The 20,105-nt window shown below is 36.9% G+C and overlaps 2 protein-coding genes across 2 annotated transcripts; one reads left to right on the top strand and one right to left on the bottom strand.

The window, feature by feature from the left end:
* The first annotated feature begins 591 nt into the window (after window positions 1-591).
* Window positions 592-3,959, top strand: LOC113287555 (protein DEHYDRATION-INDUCED 19-like). Its single transcript, XM_026536341.1, has 5 exons — window positions 592-908; window positions 1,006-1,145; window positions 1,825-1,902; window positions 2,051-2,334; window positions 3,150-3,959. Exons 1-5 carry the CDS (start codon window positions 821-823, stop codon window positions 3,244-3,246), a joined length of 687 nt encoding a protein of 228 aa, XP_026392126.1. The 5' UTR covers window positions 592-820; the 3' UTR covers window positions 3,247-3,959.
* A 94-nt stretch (window positions 3,960-4,053) lies between these two features.
* Window positions 4,054-6,265, bottom strand: LOC113287554 (reticulon-like protein B17). Its single transcript, XM_026536340.1, has 7 exons — window positions 5,546-6,265; window positions 5,371-5,445; window positions 5,145-5,289; window positions 4,980-5,049; window positions 4,836-4,901; window positions 4,610-4,732; window positions 4,054-4,518 (listed from the first exon to the last, which is right to left on the bottom strand). The coding sequence occupies exons 1-7, from the start codon at window positions 6,241-6,243 to the stop codon at window positions 4,376-4,378; spliced, it is 1,320 nt and encodes a 439-aa protein (XP_026392125.1). The 5' UTR covers window positions 6,244-6,265; the 3' UTR covers window positions 4,054-4,375.
* Window positions 6,266-20,105: the final 13,840 nt, after the last annotated feature.

The raw sequence follows: 20,105 nt of genomic DNA, 5'->3' as shown, positions 1-20,105 counted from the left end.
TAATCAGATATTTCTAGTGTTAATTAAATAAGGGTATATTAGCCATTTCGAACAAGGTTAAGGACTGACTTCTTTTACTTCAAAATGTTTTGGGTTTTGTCTCATTAAGTATACCCCAATTAATCTGGATATACCCAAATCTCGCCAGGTAATTAATATATAGCTAGGATTTTGATATCTAATGCACGGGGCTTTGAATTTTACTTTCAAACACCCCCGATTAATGTGAAAGTCTGAATATACCCCAATCTCGAGAAACATGATCTTGGCTTGAACGAGGGTTCGTCGACCTGGCCCGAGGAATTTGACAAACTGTTCCCCCTCATGTCTACGGAACATTTCTGATTTGTCGCCTACACGGCTACGCCTCCATGAAAAATAGGACAACGTTAGATCTCACCAACCGTGGCTGCCTCAGAAATTTACGTCGCTATTTCAGTAGGCTGGCAGCTGGCCAGTAAACCCGAGTGGTCTTATCCTCGTGCAATAATAACTCTTTTCCGTCCACCTGCTGTGCCACGAGTCCCACCACGACGCCAACTTTTACCCAAAAACCAGACAACACAAAACTCAAAAATTAGATTAAAAGTCTTTTTTCTGTTCTCTCTCTCTCTCTCTTCTCTTGTCTGAACAGAAAAAGAAAGAAACTTTACGAAAATTTAAAGAGAAATCCTCAAACAAACCATAAACAGAAGAAAAAAAATCAGAGGAAAGGAAAGGAGAAGAAGATAGGAGAAAGAACGGATTGATTTGATTTTTACTATTCGAAAGGGAATTTCTTTCTCATCTTCATTTTCTTTTCTTTGATATCATAATCAATATGGATTCTGAACTCTGGGCATCTCGTCTTGCTGCAGCCAAAAGGCAATACACTCTGCAACATCAACAGAACAACAACTCTCAACTAGGTATCTGTTCCCCTTATCATGGTTTTGATCTTGTATTTTTTTCTTTCACTTTTTAGAAATGAAGAGTTTCATTTATTTTTTCATGTGATATTTTTAGATCGGCTGAGCTTTGATGATATTGATGTAGAAGAGGAGATTCGTCCTGATTTTCCATGTCCTTATTGTTACGAAGATTATGATATTGTTTCTCTTTGTTCTCATCTAGAGGATGAACATCCATTCGAGTCAAAAGTGACGGTAAGAGAAAACTAATTTTCAGCTTTTAAATATATTGTTGTTGATTTGAATTTACATAGTTTCTGAAATATATTGAAGGTCCTTCCTTTTTAAGGGAAAGGGGTTTGGAAAGTAACAATTCTGATGTATCATGATATGTGTTAGAAGTGGTAGTGAAATGACCAAAACTTTGTTGCTACCTAGTCATGATAGCTAGTGGGTTTTTTAGTTTTGCTGTGATTGGAAATGTTACAGCTTTCGGTAATTGGAATCTGTTTATGAAGCTTTTTGTTTGCGGACATTTGTTGAAGAGGCGAAAAGAACACCTGCATAACAAATGAGAATAAATACTTAGGGATACATATTTTGTGTAAAACCGACTGAATAAATAAGAACAGGAAGATGCACATAGTTGGGATAGTCATATATAACATATACAACCTCGACATGCTTATATTACTCTAAGCTGTAATCTCAACATGTAAGAGAACTTTTCAATGTCAAATTAGAAGTCATCCGTCAGTTCGAAGTGGAAGTTTAAAACTTAGTACCAACTAATAGATTGTTCAGCATTTCTGAATGAACCAAATGTGTTCGAATATCTCGGATTGGTTTATGTTTTTATGGTAGTTAGAGTATATTACTTTATTTACATTTTTATGTTTGCCACTCACATATTCTTATTTTGTCTTGATTGTAGTTATGCCCCATTTGCTCTGTTAGGGTTTCTCGAGATATGCTGAATCATATTACTTTGCAACATGGACACCTGTTCAAGATATCCTTTACGTATATTTTACTTTGCAGAGTCAATTTACTCTATTGTGAATACTAGTGTTGGTGATATTTGGAAAGAGTTTGTATGTAGGTGTTTATTCATTGTTTGAGATTTATTTCCAATAGATGTTTCCTTCACTAGTGAACACTTACAGAGACGTAGAAGATTACGCAGAGTTGCCATCCCTAACAGTCAGGCACTGTCTTTGTTGGGTCGAGATCTCCGTGAAGCTCATTTACAGGTGCTTTTAGGAGGTGGTGGTTATCGGTCAAGCAATCCTAGTACATCTAATGTTGCTACAGATTCATTTCTGTCATCACTTATGTTTAACTTTCCTGCATCTGAAGCTGATGAAATTACAAAGTCGATGGCCCCCATTGTTGAGGATACTTCTGAGAAGAGTACGACTTCGATAAAGCCTCATAAACCAAGGTACTCAATTTTTATGTCACAGTGTCCTCTAGAAGTAGTTTCTTTACTGCTTGCGTTGTAGCACTAGTGGATTTTAATAGAATGGAAACATGAAAATAAATTGGTATCTTGACCTTATAAGGTAGTCATCATGTGTGACACCCTTTGCAGCATTGAGTTTGATGCAGGTTGACAGGATAAATATAGTGCATTTATCTCTATGAAGAGCCATGCATAAGTTTTATAGTCAAGCTTTATCATTGTTTCTGATGTCAATTTTGCAGAATCTCATTTATAAGGTTAATCTAGGTAATGTGGCTCCTCGCACCTATTAGTAGCTAATATTTTTGTTTGTTTTTCTCTTTGGTAATATGTAGCTAAAGTTTTATCAGAAAAAGGAAACACTATAAGATAACTACATGATCAAATTGGATCCAGCATCCATATTCCTATTTAAATTAAATTCTTCATTCATTCTTATTTTTAGGAATACAAGCTGCATCTGTGGCTGACATTTCTAGTACTGCAAAAGTTCTCGAAGGATAACCAGTTTTGAATACGATGGAGTTATTAGTCTTTTTAGGTTATCATCCATTAATCATAGCACAGAAAACCACCTGCACAAGGATGAAGTTCAGCTCTTAGGTCCAAGCATCGCTAGTATCAGCCTAGGGTCTCCTGATGATTAACAGCACACGAATATGAACTCTTTTACCCTCATATCTAAGCTTAACATCCATTTTGTAGATGGATAGAACCTTGATGCACACTGAGGTTGCTACGTAAGCCTGTTTCTTCAATCTGTCTTTTTAATCGCCATCTGTTTCTATTTGCAGTTTCGACTCTTCTTTGAGTCGAGAAGAGAGGGAACAAAAGACTATGAGAGCTGAGTTTGTGCAAGATCTTCTACTCTCTACACTGTTTGGGGATTAATAGAAGCACAACGACCCCACAGATGTCTGGTAAACGTAGGGAGAGTTCGAGCCCATAATAAATTGTCATTAGGTGCTGCTTGGTGGGACACCCAGGTAGCCTGCTATGGATGTTTCATTCCAGGATGCTGTTTCAGGAGTACCTATGTATCCATTCTTCCGGCCTTTTGACGATTTATGTTTTACGAAGAAGTGGGATGGTCTTCTTCTCTGGATTTATCATGTTTAACAGTTCTTCAGAAAAATCCAACCTATTCTGTAACGAGACAATTCCATGCCTGTTTTCTTTCTGGTAAGAAGGTGGGTTAATACATTGATGTGGCAAATCCTGTCGGATTAGTAGTTTGAAGTTCCTAAATGGATGGGACAGAGGCAGAGAGCTGAACCTGTCAATCAGATGGGCTCAGAGGCGCATGTTTAATCCAGTGTATATTAGAAATAAAAGGCAATAAAAAATATTTAGATGATCTGCTAATTAGAGTGTATATGGGGTTCTGTCTTCGGGAAAAAAAAGGCAGTTAGGCAACTCCCCATCTGATTTGTGTCGTAATGCTATTAAAATGGCCACCCTATGCTTGAAATTTGCCCAAGTGTCTATCAGGCGTTCTCGCCCTTCTTGTGGCCAGCTCCAATTTGGGGGAGGTAAAAAGATGTTCCGCTTCTTGTAGCCAGCTCCAATTTGGGGGAGGTAAAAAGATGTTCCGCTTTCTGAGATGTGCTCTATCATACTTGCTGCTTATATACATTACTTTTTCTTTCTACTGCAGAACTATCAATCAAAATGCAGACCGGCCAGACCCTAAAAGATGGGAGTGGTCTAAATTTTGACAATTGGGAAATTCTTGAAACCAGATTTCTACAATCTTGTTCCCGCAAGTAAGAACAAGCACTTACTGGTCGGTTAGGGGTAGCATTTTCTTGAGGCTATGAAATTAAGATGGCCTTCAAGCGTTATCTAGAGTTAACACGAAATTGCAATAACGAGTTACTGGAGATATCATTGAATGCAATGACAACGCTTAAAAGGAAATTGCGGCTCTGCTTTAGCCTTATCAACCTAGCTTATGTAATTAGCGTGGTCTAGTACAAAAAATAATGGAGTAGCTTTATTCATATCATACAAACTAAAATTACTTCTTTTGTGATCCCTCATCTACCAAGACCAATGCTTGCTGCTGTTCGTCTTGTTTCTCTTCAGTTTCGGCTTTATCCTCTTCTACCGCTGCGAGGGCAAGTTGTCTACAGTATCTGAGGATTGCTATACATATAAATGCTGCAAAAAGAAGTACACAGGATTACCACAAAGTAGCTGTATAAAGAATCAAATACAATATACGAAATATAACAATGGGAAATAGGAGTACCTGTGAAAATACGCGTCTTAACACTTGTCAGGTTCCAGAACACAGTGACTAGTGATGCTGCTACTATCTTCTTATGAGAACATGCTGCCCATGCTTCCAATACGCGGCCTCGGAAGTACTCGGCTGGTTTATTCATACACCACATCATTCACATGAAGTTTCCGCAAAAACGCAAAATATAGTATGCAGAAAATCTCAACAAAAAAATAAAAAATAAGATTCGTACCTTGTCTTTTCATTTGCAGGGAGTAGATACTGTAGAGCTTGGGGATAGTGAAGCTAATGAAGAAACCTATTCAAATTTGTAAAACACAATGTAAATATGAGTATATATACTGGTTGACGACGGATATTAGGTGATTCGTCTAACCTGATACACAAAGTCTCCACAGGCTTATAGAGTGGCCATATTCGGATCCGAGAAGAAGTATAGGTGCTACCTACAGTCAGAAAATATCGGTTGCCTTAAAGTGCCATGGTTAAGCAATTATCCAAGATATGAATGGCAAGAAAGAATCAGTAAATTTATGTCTACCTTAAGAGTCATTGATGGCTCGCCTGAGAAAATCTTTCTCACATTTGCAATTATCAGGTTAGCAACTGGAAGAACTACTCGAGCCAGCCGAACAATGTCTTCTTCTTTCAGATTAATATTAATCTGATCCCCGTTGTTGATCCTCCTGAAGAACCACAAAGCTTTTGCAGTTTAGGAGATTGAACTTGCAATGAAAACAAGCCTAAGAGAAGATTATATTCCTTACCTTCGAGAAAATGAATTATGGAAGAAAGATAGGATCAAAAACATAAGACCCAGTTTGGAGATCGCCGAGAAAACGCTGCAACGATCGAGTTGAATTATAAACAGGGATATAAATGAATGGGGTTGATTAAAAACTAAGACGAATAAAAAAAAACAAAAAAAAAAAGATTTAGTACCTAAATCTTAAACCTCCCGAAAAGCAAGAAGATAAGAAACATAAAACCCCAAACCCGAACCAGAGTGTTGATTTAGACACGTCTTTCCACATTATCAAATCATAAATGATTTTCCCGGTGTAATTTATTCGATTCCGATCATCGTTTTCGATTGGTATGCCCGTAGCAGGAGATGGTAATCCCGAAGAAGGAACTAAACTCATATTTTCCTTACGAGACCGGATACTCTGTTTACTTTTCCCATGTTTACCATTTTCATTTCCTAACCCCAATTCTCTATCCTCTGGAATTTCTTGGTCTACTCTTCTTCTTGGCCTTCGACTATTTCTTGGCGATGCACAGCTCGATAAACTCATAGGAGAAGTTTTATTCTTGCACCTTCTGCGATACACCAATAACTCAGCCGGAGGTTGTTCGTCAACCATTATTTCAGTTCTTTCAGAGAAACGACTTCTTGAGAATTTTCGAACAGGAGAAGGGGAGAGAAAAAGTTCTTGAGGTGAGGATAGATTCTTAGTTCGTAAAGCCAGATACGGTGGAGGTGGGGTTTTTCTTGGTGAAGAAAGATTTTTATCATGAGGAAGGTTAAGTGAAGTTGAACCCTGCTCTCCATGGATGATCCGAGATATACGAGAAGATGATTTGGTTTTTAGTCGAGATTCTGATTGATTAGTTGGAGGAGGAGGAGGACAAGTCATGGTTGAGTTGAGTGATTAGCAGGAGAAGATTAGGATGTGTTTTGATTAATAGAGGATTGATGATGAAAGAAATGATAGTTTTTTCTTGGTCTTCAATGAAGTGGAAAGTATAGCCGTTGGGAAACGAAGAAAAACAATAAAGGAAACTTTTGTCTCTTTTTTCCGCTTTGCTTAACAGTGTGATGATATGGTGGGGTAATTTTTTATATCAACGGTACTGGCACAATAATTCAGTTTTCTTGGTAATTCGTCGTGTTTTTTTTTTTTTTGGGTTATACCATATCACATTTGATGAGTACTAGCGTCTCCCAAGCGACCCAGTGTCATTTCTTGTACTTTCATGCCTACAAAAGTCTAGCTTGCTGCAAATTCTCTCCCGCATGAAGCACAATAAGGAACATAAGTTGTCTTTAGACTAAACAGTTATCAAACCAGGTGACTCTCTATTCGACCAGTATAAACCTTAAGGCGTAGACAAGTATGAATGATGCCCAACAAAAATACAACATTGGAATACGAAGGCCGAAGATATTCACTGAATTGGTAATAGAATTTTTTTGATTTTGCATAGCCTGGCCTTGTAGCCAACTGCTATAGTTAATCTTCAAAAAGTGATAATCGGTGTAACTCTTTGTCCAAAAGAAAGATCTGAACTAGAATGCTTCTACATATAGAGAAATTTTGTTTTTTAAGATTTACAACCTCACAGAGAGAGGCAGGGGTACCATACTGCAAAATGGCTACCTGTATACTTGCTTTCTTTGTTCACTAATTACACCATTTTCTTTCCTTTCCTTTCCTAGATTGGATCAACAAATTTTCGGTCTAGCTAGCTAAATTGTGATGCGAGCAACATCCATGCAGTCAATATTGGGAATGTAACAAGAGCAGAAGCCTGAAATACAACATGCAATTAGAGTCAAACGTGTAATGGCTTAAGAATCAAACCTATGAGTAGATAAGAAGGTGGAAAATAAACAAGAAACTTCGAAGGTGTCACATCAGTTTGGGTGAAGTTTTCTAACCAAAAAGAAGACCACTTCCTGGTTGGCAATAGTTGCTGTAAATTCATTCCTCTCCATTTCATGTTTGACAAACCGTTGCAGCTAAAAGAAAAATCAGCATGTCACCGACTAGTATAGCTTAAGCAGGAAAATTTTTCAGAAGAAATGTAAATAACTAAGGGTTCAATAATTCATTAAGAACTCTGCGTTGGATAATGCTGAATTTTGGGTATTCTATTTTCCAAAGGAATTATGGTTGTGACACAGTGTTGAATTAGAGAACATCCGACTTTCGATTCAACGAACTCTAACTACAACATAGCAGGGCATCTACTAATGAACTCCAGGTAGTGTACATACCTGATGATGATATTCTTTTAAACTGTATAGAGCTTGAGACATGTGAGAATTCTGAAAGGACTCCTTGGTAAGGAAAATTGGTTCCAGAAATTTAGTAAGTTTTTGATGATGGCGTTCCAAAATTTCCTTGATGAACTATGAAACACATAGCACCGAAGTATTATTTCAAATTGGTATATACTTCATAGAAAAAAGAGAACAGTATCTTCGTATAAGAAACTCGCATGATGTGAAAAGTTGCATTGGACTAAGTAGATATCATGCACAAGTATAAAAAATGGTATACTAACAAACATGAGCTCATGGTAAATTTAAGATGAAGGTTCACAGATGTGTGACAACCTCCAGTCTTGCCAAATATCCACTTTTTTTAAGACAAAGCACTTCTTCGCTCAGAATGAATGACAAATATGGTACAGTTGTCAATCCGCACTAGAACGTTAGTACCCAATACGATACGACCACTAAACTTCAAGTGGAGGACACACCTAAATCTAAACCAACACTCTAGCAGAAGGTACAGAATAGTCATCTCAAGTATCATCATACCTTTGTGAATGTGCATTTGGTGGTCCCTGTTTTACTTTTAGCTTTAAGAATCCTGATCTGATAACAAGTTCCAGACGACAAATCAGGAGTTGAACCGAAATCTCATGGTTTCAATTAAGTTTTGAATTGATTTAAAGATACTTCAAGTGAAGTAATACTTCGGTGACTTGTAGGGCCTGGTCAAGTTGCTGAATCTGGATCCATTGCTCTGTTACAATACTCCTAGCCTGTTAGACAAGAGATAGAATATGAATTTTGTGATGAGCGGGGAGTTGAGTTCTTCTCAAACAATCTAAACCTGTGATGTATCACATATAAATAACAATACAACATCAACAAAATAATTACAGCAAACATGACTGGAAGATTTGGCTAGAAGAGAATCAGTTTTTTATTTCTCTGACAGCAGTCAAGCTTCGATACCCAAGTCAAGTAGCTTTTACAAAGTAGCTCAACGACAACCAGTGAGCTCAGTGAACCCTATCAATCTTAAAGCTACTGATTCTGATTGCATCCGATGTAAAATTATTTATCTATAATTTAGAAGCAAGATGAAACTTAAGTTAAATTCCACATGTAAGGGCATATGTATAGGAAGCTGAGTTTCATGTTTTAGAATATTTATGAATAAATTTCAGTATTCAGGTTATATAATCAATGCATGAAAAAATCATCCGTATCACATTAAAAACCTATTTTGCAAAAGTTGTTTTACTCTGCATAACATACCAACCTATTTTGCAAAAGTTGTTTTAAAAACCTTTTATAGGAAGTCAGCACTTCTAGATTTGCCTCATATCGTGCACTTCAGTTTCCAAACTATGAAGATCAAAGTTGTTCTTTCTTGTAGTTGCCCAAAGAAGTCTGACCTGATCTTCAGTGGCGCATCATTCCTTCCTCCAGATCTTCTAATATTGCACAGTCAATGTAGGATGCACAACTGAATGAGAAAAAAGCGCAGCTGCCGGTTGTTCCTCATAAGGCGTTCTAATGGCAGCCTTCGCAGACTTCACCGAAAAAACAACCCTACTATCCAAATCTCATATTTTGCAATCCTCTCCACTAGCAATGATAGGGAGATTAGCAATATCAATACGACATGTATCCATAAATTCACGGGTTTTAGGTGGAATAACCCAAACTCCATCCATAATAAGTTCACTAACCTTAGACTTAATATCATTCGGACCCAAAGAAGAAATTCTAAGTCTTTTAGCAATCGAGAATCTCTACACCAATTATCAAAGAATAAGGAAGTATTAGCACCATTACCAATAATAGAGCGTGTATGTCTCTTAACAAAAAAGTACACCCATCTAGTTCCAGGGAGAATAGTAGACGTCAACTTGTAATCTATCAAATTACCATTGATTTTGAAGTATTTGGCCTTCAAAAATGTAGCCCAAACCTTATCAGGATCACGGATTGTGACCCATAGCTTCATAAGCATGGCCATATTCACCACGGCCAATTTTTCAATTCCTAAGCCACCTTCTCTTCTCGGACAACACAAGCTATCATAAAGCACCATAAAGTATTTACGTTTTTCAGCATCACCAGACCATAAAATGTTTTCTATTGGCTCTTTCAACTTGCTCAATAATCCTTCTAGGCCACTTGTAAACAACCATGAAATGTATACATAACTTGAAATCACTGAAGGAATCAACACCAATCTAGTTTGAAAAGACAAAAGCTAGCCTTTCTAGCCAGTTAACTTGTCCATAATCTTCTCCACCACTTGTCGTACTTGAATATGCCTCACTATACCCGACTTCAATTGAATTACCAAATATCTATTCGGAAAAACATCCCTCTCCATGCCCAAAAAATTGGAGACATCAATGGCACGGGAACTAGAGCCACCTCCATAATAAAATTTGCTTTTAGTACGATTCACATATTGGCTAGAGGCTCGTTGATACATACCAAGCATTTCGTTCAAATTGTGCAAACTATGCCAATTGCCTTTGCAAAAAATCAGAATATCATCAGCAAAAAGAAGATGGGTTGGCGCCAGTCCTTTTTTACTCACCATAGCATCCATACTTTTTTCAAACAAACAACTTTGAAAGATTACGACTTAAAACATCTTCAATAAGCACAAAAATCAAAGGTGAAAGAGAATCACCTTGACGCAAACCTTTAGTGATGCTAAAGAAACCTTCAGGTCGTGCCATCAAAAAAGAAATCCGCGCAGAATGAAGAATGTTAAGAATCCAAGTGCACCAATTTTCTTAAAAGCCATACATTCTAAAAACTTCCGCAATAAACTCCCAGCTAACCGTGTCAAATGCTTGGGCAATATCCAATTTTAGGCCAACATTACCATGTTTCCTACTCGCTCCAATTTCATTAATCAGCTCAGACACCAAAGCAATATTCTCATGTATATTCCTCCCTTTCATGAAAGCAACCCGTTCTTCAGAAATCAGCTTGTTAAACACCGTACCAATCCTAGCGGCCAAGATCTTTGTAATGATTTTGAAGAAAACATTATTCAAGCCAATTGACCTATAATCCTTAATAGCATCAGATGCATTGTTTTTCGGAATAAGCACAATAAAATTTGAATTAGTGTCATTCGAAAATTTTTCGCATCTCCCAACAATTTGCAATGAAACTAAACAAGTCTCCAGAAATAATATCCCAATATTACCTATAAAAGATACTTGAGAAACCGTCCGGCCCAGGTGCAAAATCGGTTCCCAAGTCAAAAATATCTTCTTTAGAGAAACTTTAGTGTTGTTGCTATAAGCCATATATGGCAACAAAAGCAGGCTTACTCTTGGCTGCTATAAGTGCCATATTTTTATAATCTCAAACGAAGTGTCTATATATGAGAACTTTTTTTTGGCGATTATCATATATAGCTTCACGCAGTTAGTAACCGCGTGTTTGGTCGGACGCTATTATAAGCAGCGTGTACATCTGGACGTTTATTTAAATAACGTTTGATACCTAGACGCCATTAATACTTTCGTTTGTATCGGACGGTGTTGAAGTATGCGTCTGATAAAACACATTTAACAAATGCGTCCACCGGCGAACGTGATTATCATTCACGTTTATATCAAGTGGGATAGTGAAACGTGGTTATTATTCACGTTTATATCAAGTGGGATAGTGGAACATGGTTAGTTTTCACGTCTTCATGAACTGCAGTTACTGCACTGATTAGACGCCACCAATAACAACGTCTGCCTTTGGACGTTCTTTTAACGTACGTTTTCCCTGGACGTATTTATAAATATTTTGTCTTTGGAGACGGACTTATTAATTACGTTTGGATATAGCATCACCTCCACCATTATGCCTGAAACGAAATTGCCATAAAAAAAAGAGCCAAATATGGCTTAGCAATTTGGCAATTTAGCAACTCATGACTTCAGTTGCTCTTCGTCTCCTCCAAAGTTGGCATAACATCCATAAACGCACTCTCCTCAGCCGAGATGCATTCATGGTCAATTTCAAATAATTTTGGGTCAACGTCAGTGTCACCACCAACGAACTTGTCTTTGTAGTAATTGACAATAGAGTAATTAATTTCTTCCTGCAAAAACAAAGTAGAGTTATTCGAAATCTTAAGCTCTCATATTCTGTTTTGGCTCCTTTGCATACAAATGTTATTATGGAAAAATCTAGTATTCTGATCCCATCCTCCAATCAAGTAATTCTATATTTCATCTTAAGCATAACTCACAATTCAGTTCTCATTTCATCGACAACCTCCCTAACATCCATCACTCTAGTGAACTGCAACTCATCCGCCGGATCATAATCAAGGAGATCATTCTCCCCTTCAAGTTTCAGTTCAACCTGCTTCAATCGAAACTGAACGTCGCCATAAACAGTTTTATTCCATAACTTCAACGTCTCCTTCAACCTCTTTAATTTTCTAGCAAACACAAAAGTTAGAGCACCATCTATCCTAAGCTTCCAACTCTCTTCAACCAACTTCATAAAACCCATATGAGAAAGCCACATCTTCTGAATTCTAAAAGGATCTCTAGCTGGCCTTGGATCATCAAAAGGAAAGCCAGTGAGAGGGGAGTAATCCGATTCAATCCTAGGTAAAGCCTTGCACCTCCAATTCTCATATTTATGTAACCAAGCATTATTAACAACGACCCTGTCAAGCATTCGTTTCAACTCATCATACTCATAGAAATCATATATCTCTTCATTTTCCAGATCAATATTAGGACTGCCACCAATAACAACATCAGGTTCATTCTGAGTAGCGGCACTCAGAATTATTGCACCATCATTGCTCGGATCATGTAACTGTGGTGTTGCACCAACATTGCACGGATACGGTGTTGCACCATCATTGGGCATATTCGATGTCGCACCATCACTGCGCAGCGCTTCTGACAGCGGTGTTACACCATCATTGTGCGGATTAGGATTAACAGTATTTGAAACACAAGCAGCAGCACTACTAGCAGGGCTTTGAGTGTAAGCATGTATTCCCGTGAAAATAATACCTTTCTCCTTCCCCCTGATTGACCATAGGATCAACCTCCATAGGTCTTGTAACTTGTTCAGTTTGTTGTGGCTGAACAAATTGATTCTTTCCCACTTCTTTCTTATGCCAAAAATTCTTTAGCTCAGCCATCTCATCAAAAATAGCTTGTTGATTGATAGGATCAGCTTCGCCTCCAGCTTTCTTCTTCAAATCATTATACTTCTTGTTTCTGCATTCACTCTCGTCATGCCCAATAAATTTACAATAATCACAAAACTTGGGCATATTTAAAATTTCGAAACTTTGATAAAGACCTTCTGGTTGATCTTCAGCGTCAATAACAATATCATAATTAATTGGTCTTGCAAAGTCGATATCTACCAGTTTAGCCGAAGAGTAACCATAATCATGTCTCAAATTCCTTGGATCAACCGCGATAGGCTTACCAATTGACCTACCTAAACAGAACAAACACTCTTCATCCCAAAATTCAAAAGGAAAAAAAAAGAAAACTGCACCATACCGTAGCCCTAGTTATTTTTTCCTTTTCCGGATCAAAAATTGAAGTCCATTGTTGAACCTTCAATTGTTGACCCTTTGCTTTCCATGGTACTTCATAGCTAACGTGCTTCCTATCTTCTTCGTTTTGTAATTTGATAACAAAATATCCTTTAATACATGGAATGAATTGGACCGAACCTGTTAACCTCCATTGATTTAAAAAATCTCTCTTAGCTTCATCGAAAGTTATTTAGTTGAAATCCAAATGTCCAACCAAACTGAATTTCCAAACCTCTTTAGATCTAATATGTGTTGCTCTTAGAATCGTAACAACAATGTCACCTGTAGAAGAACGAACAGGTGGGTGCGACAATGTTTCAGCGTCAATTTGAGAGATGACATGAGGATGCCTCTTTATTGTACGCATATGATCGTCCTCCTTCCTTGTTTTGATCAACTGCGCTATTATTAGCATCTTCAACTGGTTTCCTATTTTCTGAAGAACTAGGGTTTCCATTGTTCTTTGGTCTGTAAACCTGTCTAGGCTTTGATTTTGATCTTGAACGATTTCTAAAATAAGAGTTAGGAATACGAACACGATCCTAATGAGATTGATCACCAATTTCTGGTGGTTTTGATTGATTTAGTGCCATGAATTGGCGCTAAACCGAAGAGAGAACGAATGTGAAAACAAATAAAATTTTGAGAAAAAACCAGAGCTGTTTCTCGTGAAACCCTAAGTTTTGATTTTTCTTAAAAATGATTAAACTATCTATCAAAAAAATAAATCTTGAAGAAAAAAAGGCTACATTACTCATTATCTCATCAAATCTCTTTTCAACTTCCATATCACTTCTCATATGTTTTTATTCATTCATATTCAAACCATTACTATATGTATCCCACTAAAATTGATCATTATTATTATTATTAGATTCTAGATCATATGTATGTCCTAACATAACATATTCAACCTAATTATTTGGATCATGGACTAATATTTTGATACAGAACATGAGAGAGGCAGAGGCGGCGTCAAAGATGAAAGAGGGGGTACCATATACTCTACCAAATTTTTATTCGGAAAACTGTATGGATAAAATTTTCACAATCAGTAGCACAGATCAACAATAAAGATCTGATACCTGGTATAAAGATAAGTTTAACTTGGACGATCTCAGAATTCAATATCCAAGTAATAACCTTGTATGTACCCGAACTATTACATAACCGAAATCCAACAAGATTAAGTCTTGTAAAAAAAAAAAATCCTCAAGAATAAATCTTGTAGGTTCTATACAGTCTTTTAGGCTCAAAAACCGTTTAGGTTATTTAGCGTATTATTTGTGATATTTCTGTTATAAAGATGACCAATATAATGTGCAAAATAGATAACACATGACTCCAAAAATTCTGTTAACGGGAAAAACTGCAAAACATAAAAAACCCGGGACCTAGTCCAGAACTTGAACGCCACACGGTATTAAGCCTCTACAGATGCTATCCTACTATCAGACTTCAGACTATATTGAGACCGAATCGACCCTACTACTAATTCAGCTTAAGTGTGCTGTTTTATGTCTCTTGGATTTCGCAAAACCCTATGCAACAAGATTCCCTTAGATGACGTACTTTACACGCATAAGAATTGCCTCAGCCTAAGTGAAGACTTTTATCACTATTGTTCCTCTAACAAAGAGCCCATTTGGTTTCCTTCGGAAGATATTCAGTCAAGGTATGGAAATCTGTATGCTTATGAGGTATCTTCAGGAAAACAAAATATCAAGCAAACTCACTCTTCAAAAGTTATAGAGATGCCTAATCAATTCGACCTCACAAGAACAATCTGAAAAAATCAAACCATAAGTGATTTGAATATCTTGTGGAATCACAGAGTATGAGACGAAGAGTACTTTGTGATTTCTATTTATCTTATTCCCGATTTACAAGAACTTTCAGGTAAAAGATGGTCTGATCGGGCTTTACGAATCCCTTTGTAAAGTCTTTCAAAGTTGTAATGTAATACAGTTTCACCACGAGAACTTAGGTTTCATAGGATGACCCTAGCCGCAATTAGGCCACAAAAGTGCCACGATTGAGATTCTAATGTGCAGGGAGTCCTCTATATATTAATGAACAAGGCTTGGTAGCTTACAAACAATTTTACGAATTGCTTTGTAACCAAGTGAGCTAAATTTCTCCATATATATTGTATATTATACATGTAAGAATGTGAAAAGTTTGCATTGAATCATAAGGAAGATGTGTACAACCGTAAGTATATGTAATGTACCAAGTGGTTCACCAAAAAGCCACGATTAACTAGTTATGGAACCGATATGCTTAATTAATCACAAGACCAAATCAGATTGTGAACTAAAAGTCGTCTCGTAATTTATGAGCCTTTTTCAATTGATAAGTTCGCGAACTTCCTAGAATAGTTTGTGTACTTGAATATAAAAAGTTTACAATAAATATTCAAAATTAACCAGTTTGCAAACTACATAAATCAGTTCGTGTAAGATTGATTTAAATTCATTACTACCTCAAAATCGACTAGTTTACGGGCTGAGCAAATCAGTTCGTGTACGTGAGTTAATTGAGATTATGTAATCAAGTCTTTATATTTATAAGCTCAAGTTTATGTACTGGTAAAAAAGTTTGTGAACTTTAAGAATTAACTTGACTACTCCTTATAGCTTGCATTCTTTTTTGGAATGTTCATCATTTTACTAAAGTAATATGACTTCTCAATAAATAAAATGGTAGATAATATGAGTAAATATGATAGTCATTCTTCACACACCTTTGTTAATGAAGTTTTCGTTGATGCCATCGTTTTACATTCTTCAATCTTCAAGGTCGATTAATTAGTGAATTCGGATACTCAAGCACCATGCTTTATTCATAGTCTGAAACTGACTTTAGTAGACTATAAATCAAGACATAGTCTTGATCAACTAAAATTAGCAACAAGCTTGACATACCAAAAGTTGTGAGTTGGACCGAGCAATGCTCTAACAAAATAGGAATAAGAAAAAGAAAGTTGAGACCGTGAAAGGAGGAGGCAGGAAGGAGAAGTTAAAGGGTATTTTATTTTAGGGTTCCTCAAGGACAGGTTTGTAATTACAGCTTCAAAACTTTACCAAGTCAACCTAAAATGACTAATCAGGTAAGCCCTAACAAAATTATTAACGGGAAGGGCATTTTATTAAAGTTGACTAAAACATGGGCATTTTATTAAATCGGTTTTTAAGACACAAGCATTTTACTAGAATGCTCCTTTTCTTTCTTTTTTCCTTCAGAGCAATTTTTCGAAAAAAATGTTTGCAAAAAAGGTGTTAAGATTTTGAGTTGTTGAAGAAAGTATTAAGTTGTAAATTGAACATGTATAGTGGTGATACTTATGTCTTAAATGAAGGATGGTGAATTGTGGATGGATAATTAAAAAGGTAAATACTAAAGAAAGAACAGTGCAACCAGGAAGCTAGTGAACTAAAAACAACAAGGACTTAGTGCATGACTAAAAAGAGTCGAGGAATATTACAGTAATCTGGAATAAAATAACTAACTAAGCAATATTACAAAAACTAGTGCCGCTGCAAGCCTAGAATTGATGAAGAATTTAGCTTTCTCAAACTTGGTAGTGCTTATCTATAAGGCGAATTCTTCTTCATTGCTGGGTTTTATAGCGGCATTTGTTTGTTGTTAAGAGTCGTTCACTGAGTTTTAATTGAGTAGATTTTTGAAGTGATTGATTTGGTTGTTTTAAGTAGCAACAAAGGAGCATGTTATCATAAACCGATGTTGTTCTTTTAGCAAGAATCATGAAGATCTAATAAGCATAATACTAAAATCCCGATCTTAGAAAGAATTGATGACAAATTTCAACGACTAAAAATGAAATCAAACCAGGATTTTGATTTGAAAACATGGTAATAATGTTAACCGTTGGACATGGTTGATGAATCAAAATTTTACCAATTGGTGGAACGAGTTTCTGAAATTTCCGAGCAATTTTTGGGATCGAACGAAGACATTCTTTCAGGATTTATTTTCTAAGGAATGTCTATTGTACTGTATCGGAATGACTGATATGAACTTGAGAGAAACATAAGCCCGCTACACCTGTCAGCCAAGTCAAAAGAAATTGACTCATCCTGACTTTCCATTCTAAGGGAAGTAGTCTAGTTAGTAAGTTCGCGAATTATACCCGTGAAATTCGCGAATCCGTACATACTATCTGTGCTTTCAGAATCTCGACTTAAGTTTGCGAATTTCTAATCTAAATTAAATTATACGTGTATTTACGAATTACCGAAATATACTGTTCATATAATACTTTGACACGTCATCACTAAATTATTTTCTATCACATTTTTGTACTTGTAAAATCTTACATACACCAGTTTTAGTCCTACACCACCGGCGTACATGTCATTTGCTGATTATTGCATATATCACATATATAGTTCGTTTAAATCACAAAATCGTAATATCCAAGGAAAAATTATTTTAAAAATGATTGTTTTACAGGTCACTGTATATCTGTTGTAATGGTTTAATTAAACACCAACTAATTAACAATGTAATTTATCTAGTATTTAATACTGTTCGTGTACACCAACTATGAATAGTGAAAGGAGTAAGCTAGAGAATGAAAATGAGAACTTTCATTTCTTGCAGTAAGCTCGGTGTACGGCTATTTATAGCCTAAGAATAACATAGCTGAAAGAAACCTTAAATAGCCACGTAGGGCAATAGGTGGCAGCTTAAGGATAATAATCTTAAGTGTTAAGAAAACAGTAATCCTTATCTAAGTGACATTTTCTTCACCGAAAATAAGTCCAGTTTTACTGGCCTGGATCGTTCTGGAAATGGAAATGGTGGGCCACCCATTTAACACATGTTTACACACCCATTTAACACATGTTTACACAACACTCCCCCTTGGTCCACCATTTCTAAGGACGTTGCCTCGTTAAAGCTTTGCCGTTAAAATTCAATGGGACAAAATCCGAGCGAATCCGTTGCCGTCGCCGAAATCGTATCAGGAAAACCATTTAGGAAAAACCTGAACTTGGAGTGAGATTGGTCACCATCATGAAATGCTTCCTCTGTCGAAGTTGCGTCAGGAAAACCATTTAGGACAAAAACTGAACTTAGAAAGAGGGTGGTCGCCGCCACAAAATATTTTCTTTGACAAGATTTACGCCAGGAAAACCACTTGGGATAAAACCTTAGCGCCGAGAAATACTTCCACCATAAAAAATTGCGTTAGGAAAACCACTTGGGAACAAAACCTGAACGCTTGTGCCAGGAAAACCGCTTGGGACAAAACCTGACCACCAAAATTCAGAATAATGCCGACGACGAAGAGCATGTTGCCTCGTTAAAAACCTCGTCTGGAAAACCACGTGGGACAAAACCAGACCAAAGGAAAAGAGTACAACGGACGTCGCCCAATGACAGTGCTGGATACGCATATGCTGCCTCGTTAAAATCTTGACAAGAAAAACCCCTCGGGACAAAACCTTGATGAAGGAAAAAGAGTACAACGCGTTTAAGCTCAGCCAAAGATTCTACGAGTTTACTCCCCCTGAAGCATGACTTCTTAAAACGGTTGGTGGTGTGGACATTTTACAGCCTTTAGAAAAACTGCTTTACTAAGTTCAGTTTATGGAGGATTGACTGCCAGATTTTGCGCCGGGTGAACAATCGCCATTGTACACCTCGCATTTAAATCCTCAGTCCATTGCGCACCAATTTCAGTTTTCCGCTTTAACTTCAGGCATAACCATGAAAGGCCTTTTGTAAACTCGTAAATACCGTAGAATCAATTTCAGCCTCTAAAAGTGTAACCTGCAAAACAATAGTTAGAACACAACAAGATAATGCATGCATTATATTCGTATATGGTACTTCTGGACCATTTAGTATTATTTCTACGTACGTATTCGATAGTGCGATCACTTCCCATTTTTGGAAATCACATAGTAATGGTGTAAATTTTAGTAGCACAATAAGTATTACCAGTATCGAAAGTTAGATACTCTAGTCTGTGCTAGCATATTCTCGAATTTCTGGTCGAGAAATATTTCAATTTCGACGAGATCTCAAAATTTAGTTCAAGCGTGGGTTTTAGCGCTATTAAGTGCTCGTTAAGAGGCCAAGGATGATATCATCAACTTATCTGGAATTTAGTCATTCTTCAACAACTCTAAACAAACAAAGGATTGTTCACAAAATTCTCCACTTCTAACTGGTGATTATGACTTGATTTTAAGCCTGACATAGTTCAAAAAGTCAGGTGGCTGCCTGAGTTGGAAACTCGAATCCTTCAGGGATTCATTACATTCACTAGTCATAACAAGATGCAATATGAGTCCTTCATGGACTACCACGCTAAGGTACATCTATATTAGGAGAATGTTGTTCGTTTTACAGAGTCAATTCTGGGGGTTCAGCAGGAAAAACCCTTAAATCGCACCTTGAGCGATTATATTGCTCTCTCTGCGCTTTATCTCAAACACCAACCTGTAATTTTCAGGCCTCACAATTTTACGGTGTGAGTCGGATCCGATCTTTTGCGCGTTTTGGAGATATTTCATCATCTGTCTTAGTTTGAGGAAATAGATTATATGCCTACCAATCACAATGCCGATGTTCCTCTGCAGAGGGGTACACAACCACTATTGTAAACAGTAATCGACAATTATATATAATCTAACACATTCTCTAGTGCATGCACATTCATGAGAATTTCATAGACCGGTACCAGCGCCACTTCAGGGGCATTATGATATCCTCAATTTAATGAGGTATAAGCTTAGAGAATGTGGGTCATATTTTGATAGTCTCCACGAGCACTATCTGTAGTCTCTCTTCAAGAGCACTACATATTGGAAAAATGATTGGACTCTCTTTTAAGAGGCATATATGAGGCAGTTATGCAGGCCTCAAGCGTGTTTTAACAC

Source organism: Papaver somniferum, chromosome 6 (assembly GCF_003573695.1).
Source record: "Papaver somniferum cultivar HN1 chromosome 6, ASM357369v1, whole genome shotgun sequence".
Classification (NCBI taxonomy): Eukaryota; Viridiplantae; Streptophyta; class Magnoliopsida; order Ranunculales; family Papaveraceae; genus Papaver; species Papaver somniferum.
The sequence above is the reverse complement of the archived record's forward strand: the minus strand, read 5'-3'. Positions and strand labels throughout refer to the sequence as shown.